The 4,673-nt window shown below is 36.5% G+C and overlaps 1 protein-coding gene across 2 annotated transcripts in view; it reads left to right on the top strand.

Moving 5' to 3' along the window:
- Positions 1-4,673, top strand: part of psmd1 (proteasome 26S subunit, non-ATPase 1) — a 57,383-nt gene that overhangs the window by 15,382 nt on the left and 37,328 nt on the right. For both annotated transcript variants that reach the window (XM_016251826.1, XM_016251827.1), the window contains exons 15-16: positions 1,450-1,545; positions 2,388-2,452. In XM_016251826.1, the coding sequence (XP_016107312.1) occupies positions 1,450-1,545; positions 2,388-2,452 (161 nt within the window). The remainder of the gene's footprint in view (positions 1-1,449; positions 1,546-2,387; positions 2,453-4,673) is intronic.

The raw sequence follows: 4,673 nt of genomic DNA, 5'->3' as shown, positions 1-4,673 counted from the left end.
TTTTTATTTTATATATAAATGTAAATTAATACCAAAGGCTTATGCACTCTCTCTGTCTATATTATGAAAACTGGTCAAACAAATGAAATGTATTATAACAGTGAAATTCCTAATAGTAATTCCAAATTGCAATAACCTATGTTTCTCTATTCAAACAACAGCAGTTGAGTAAGTGCATTTATTCAGCGATCACAATCACAAACAATACAGTCGAGATCTCTTGACAGAACACAGACTGGTTGAGTGACACTTTCATTTAGATCGCTAAACTCCAGCTTGTCTGTCGGTGTTTAAAGATCATCGGCGGCGGCGCTTCCACAATGAGGAGCGAGCGTGTGCGCATGGTTGCCAGATTGCTTGAAATAAGCGAAACACTGGGCAGAAAATGTATCCTTGTAATGGCGAAGCTCTGATTCGGGGGTTTGAACTCTTGATATCTGGCAACCGCACTCATTAAAGCTCGCGTAGTAGAGGCGTGTAGAGCAGTCAATTAACATTTTTCATCATAGTTTTCATTAACGAAATTAACACTAGTCGCCATTTTGCTAACGTGTAAAAAAAGATCCTCCCCCACCTCATATCTCTTGCGCGGTAATACGTAAGGGGACGTTATATTGGACGTTCGGCACGTTCTTTTGGGAAAGTATGCTTGAATTTGAAATATTCAATATTCGCGATATTTGCTAATTTTACATCGTCATCAGAAATATTGCGATATTATCGCTAATATTCGATATATCGCCCAGCCCTACTTCAGATGCAGCTTCAGTGTTTTCTCTGCATTGCAAAGATGAATTGTATTAATACTGATTTCATTTGTTTGGTAACAGCCCAAATGTCGTCTTATTGTAATTCACTGATTACATGTAAGAATTTGACTCAAAAGATAATGCACACTTTTAGAAAAATTTCCAAACTTTCTTTTTAAAGGTGAAAATCTATTTAAACTTTTTGGAAAATATTATTTTCTATCAGTGTGAACTGACCACCACACAGAATATAAAAAAATATCAAAAACTTTAGGAGTCAGCTGTCCACGGTATTCCTTAATAGGATAGTTCTCCCAAAAAATGTAATTCTGTCATTACTCACCCTCATTGTTCCAAACCCGTAAAACCTTCGTTCATCTTCAGAACACACATTAAGATATTTTTCATTTTTGGGTGAACTATCCCTTTAAAGATACCAGCATAATAAGACACTCAGCAAAATATTGTCTAATTATCAATATAGATAAAATCCCTGAAAATATCGAGATATTGTGTCGCACACCCCTAGTTTCGTTACATTTTCTAGGTTATTTTGTATAATTCTAATTGTCTCTAACAGGCAGAATAAATTAGTTGCAGTCTTAACTGTTTCCAGAACGCTGTGTTGCTGTGTTCTGAGGTTCTGGTCTTCTGTGCAGACCGCGTATTGAGCTTCTGTTTTATCTCACTGTCCCGACAGGACCCCATCCTGCGCCGGTCGGGAATGTACACAGTGGCCATGGCGTACTGTGGCTCTGGGAACAACAAAGCCATCCGACGACTGCTGCATGTGGCTGTGAGTCTCACACTAGCAAATGTTACAAACAATAGTATTATTAGACGCAAACAAATATAAGGGTCATTCCTCGGTTACAAGATAAAATGATTAGATTGTAATCCTGCACATTTTTATTCCTGATTTTTAAGAAAGTTAAAATGTAACTTTACCTAATGAAAAGAAATAGTTTTAAAGTTAGGGGATTACACACGCATATATTAAAGAACAGAATATGATAGAATATAGTATAATATAATATAATAATTTTAATAACCTTTTTGTAACATCTCTATCAGGGCAGCAGTCTTTCGTTTTTTTTGAGGTCTATTTTTGTGTTCAGCAGGCCGTCTATCCTGCATTTCCTGCAGATGGCGACATTTCCATAAGTCGTTTTGTACTTGCAGCTAAAGAGCTTGCAGTGTTACTTTTATTATCTGTTCTAATATGAGTATTTCTTTCAGAGTTCTACTCTGGTAAAGCTCAGGCACTTCAGCTTTAATTATTGCTTGATTATTTATTCAATGGCTAAAAAATAACTCCCCTGCCAAACAGAGTTAAAGTTACTTACTAAGGGATTGTATGAGGACTATTATTGATAGTGTGGATATGTGGGAAATCCTATTTATTACAAATTAAAAGAGTATTCCAAGGAAGATGCAAAAACTTTTGAAATTTTAAAATAATTGTTGAGTGCTGGCAACATCTGCCTAAAGCCATTTGATTTGAATGCACCCCTATGTTCACTTAATTATGGCATTGTGATAGAAGACGATAAACTAAATAGGCTATTTCCTTAGAATAATAAATGTAATATTTTATCCAAATGCATCGCTCTGATTTCTCGTCCCTCTTCCTGTCAGGTAAGTGACGTGAACGACGATGTTCGGAGGGCTGCTGTGGAGTCCATTGGATTGATCATGTTCAGGTATGGTGCTGTCTATCCTCACCTGTCTCTCTCTCATCAATGCTCCTTGTCGTCTCATCCTGTGCTTCATTATAAACAGACCTCGTCGGGATGAGCCGCTCTCTGATAGCTTGCCAGTAACCCTGATTAATCAGCCCTTAATGTATACACAGACGAGATTCCACCCATTCCTCTGCAGTGCTTTACAGATGTGGTTAGAGTGTCTTCTGAAGTGCTTGTCCTCAGCAGTTGAGTTCGGTCCCATTAAGAGATGGATCACTTCCTTGGCACTTGCATTATTGTCAATGAGAGTTTTGCCATCCTTTTGTGCCTCTACCTAGTGTTTCGGCATTGAGTGTATGTAGAAGTAATGGCAATTTCTGTAATATTCTCTTATGCAGTACTTCAACTAGGGGTGTGCGATATTGACAAAAAATAATATCTCTCTTCTGGGATTGATAACGATAATTAGACAATATTTTTGTGCTGGTGTCTTAAAAAATACCGTAGACGGCTGACTTCTGAAGTTTTTGATATTCTTCATATTTTGTGAGAAATTAATCTTTTCCAATAAGTTTTCCCTTTATAAAGCCATTTTTTCTAAAGGTGTCCATCACCTTTTGAGTCCAGTTCTTACGTTTAATCAGTGAGTTAGAATAATAAGACATTTGCAAATTAAAATCAGACCAAGCAAATTAAATCAGTATAAACTAAATTCACCTTTTCAATGCAGAGGAGAAACAAAAGCTGCATCTGAAGTGGCATATAGATGTATTTACACACCGTTTAGTGCAGAACATGAATGCATTTAACTTGCCATTACAAATGCATAAATAATATTTTGATATATATAAAAGGTGGAATACTGATATTTGAAATGATTTAAAAATTAAAAGATACTATAAATGAGAAATTGAAACCGCCAGTAGGTGGCAGCAAGTCACTGTTAATAAGTGAGTCGTTGCGATTGAACCGAATCATTTAAACGGTTGAATTTAAAATGTTGATTCATTCAGGAATGAAACACTGTCATGTTGCTCAGAGACACAAAACAGCGCTGTGGCTGTTTGGAATTATTGTTGTTGTCGTAATAGAGCAAAAACATGCAATATGGTGGCCAAAACGTAAGTCTCTTAATTAACTTCTTGTTTATTGAAAAAATCACATTTGTAATCATGCAAATTTTTTGGGAAAACACAGTACTCTTCGTGTGATATTGATTAACTACATGAAATTATGTAAATATATACATTTTCTGTCCTAATTTCTTGTATTTTGTAACAGACTGAATCATGCAGTAAAAGAACGCTTTCTAAATGCGCACACGCATTTATTCTAACCTTCATGTATGCGTGTACTCTGTAGGTGTGTTTTCTTTGGTCAAATCACACATCGCTAAAACAACAATTACAATATTATCGCAGACGACATGTATCGCTTATACCAGAACTAACTTCAACCAGAAATTAGTAATCATTTACCCCCCATTGTGGTTCCATTTACTAGTATGCGTTTTAGTTTTTAGTTTAAAAATACATATTTTCAAAATGGACTGGTTGGTTTAATTAGTCTGGTTTAGGGTCATGTCCGCTACTCACTACAAACTTCAAAACATCTGGATGTTGAGTAAATATTGAAATAGCCAGCATTGATCATGGATCAATCTAAATGGCAACATTTGTTGACCTCAAAAATCACCAGTTTCGAGACAAAAATACTTTGAAGTAGTAGTTTTTAATCATAGGCCCAACCACAGATTTCGATCAAAAACAGCTTGCACCTTTAAACACCCTGCATGCAAGGGTAAATCATGTTGTGTTGTCCCATATGCTTCTCTTTTTTTTTTATTATTTTGCCGGCTGTAAGTTCCCCCTCAGACGCCCCCTCTGGTTCTTGGCCAAGTAGAACTGGTGAACTATTTTAAGCCCTAAAAAGGCCATGCGATATTCCCATGATCAATTGTGAGTTAAAAATAATCTATATAAATCCTTCCTGTGTTTAGAGAGTGCACAGAGCTGCAACAATTCAACAGGTTTCTGTCGTCTGTCCGACAGGCCTCCTATCCCTGCTGCACATGCAAATCATGACTGCACACCTTCTTCTTTTGTGGGTGTTGATTGATCACTTACTACAAATGCGAATGGAATCTTTTCACCATAAGATCATGCTGCAAAACATGGTTGATTTTTTTTCTTCAGTGTTTCCCCTGCCATTATATTATATGCCCCCCCCCAATGGCACC

This window comes from Sinocyclocheilus grahami, unplaced genomic scaffold (genome assembly GCF_001515645.1).
Source record: "Sinocyclocheilus grahami isolate Dianchi unplaced genomic scaffold, SAMN03320097.WGS_v1.1 scaffold1071.1, whole genome shotgun sequence".
NCBI lineage: Eukaryota > Metazoa > Chordata > Actinopteri > Cypriniformes > Cyprinidae > Sinocyclocheilus > Sinocyclocheilus grahami.
Note: the sequence above shows the minus strand (reverse complement) of the source record. Positions and strands in the feature narration are given on the sequence as shown.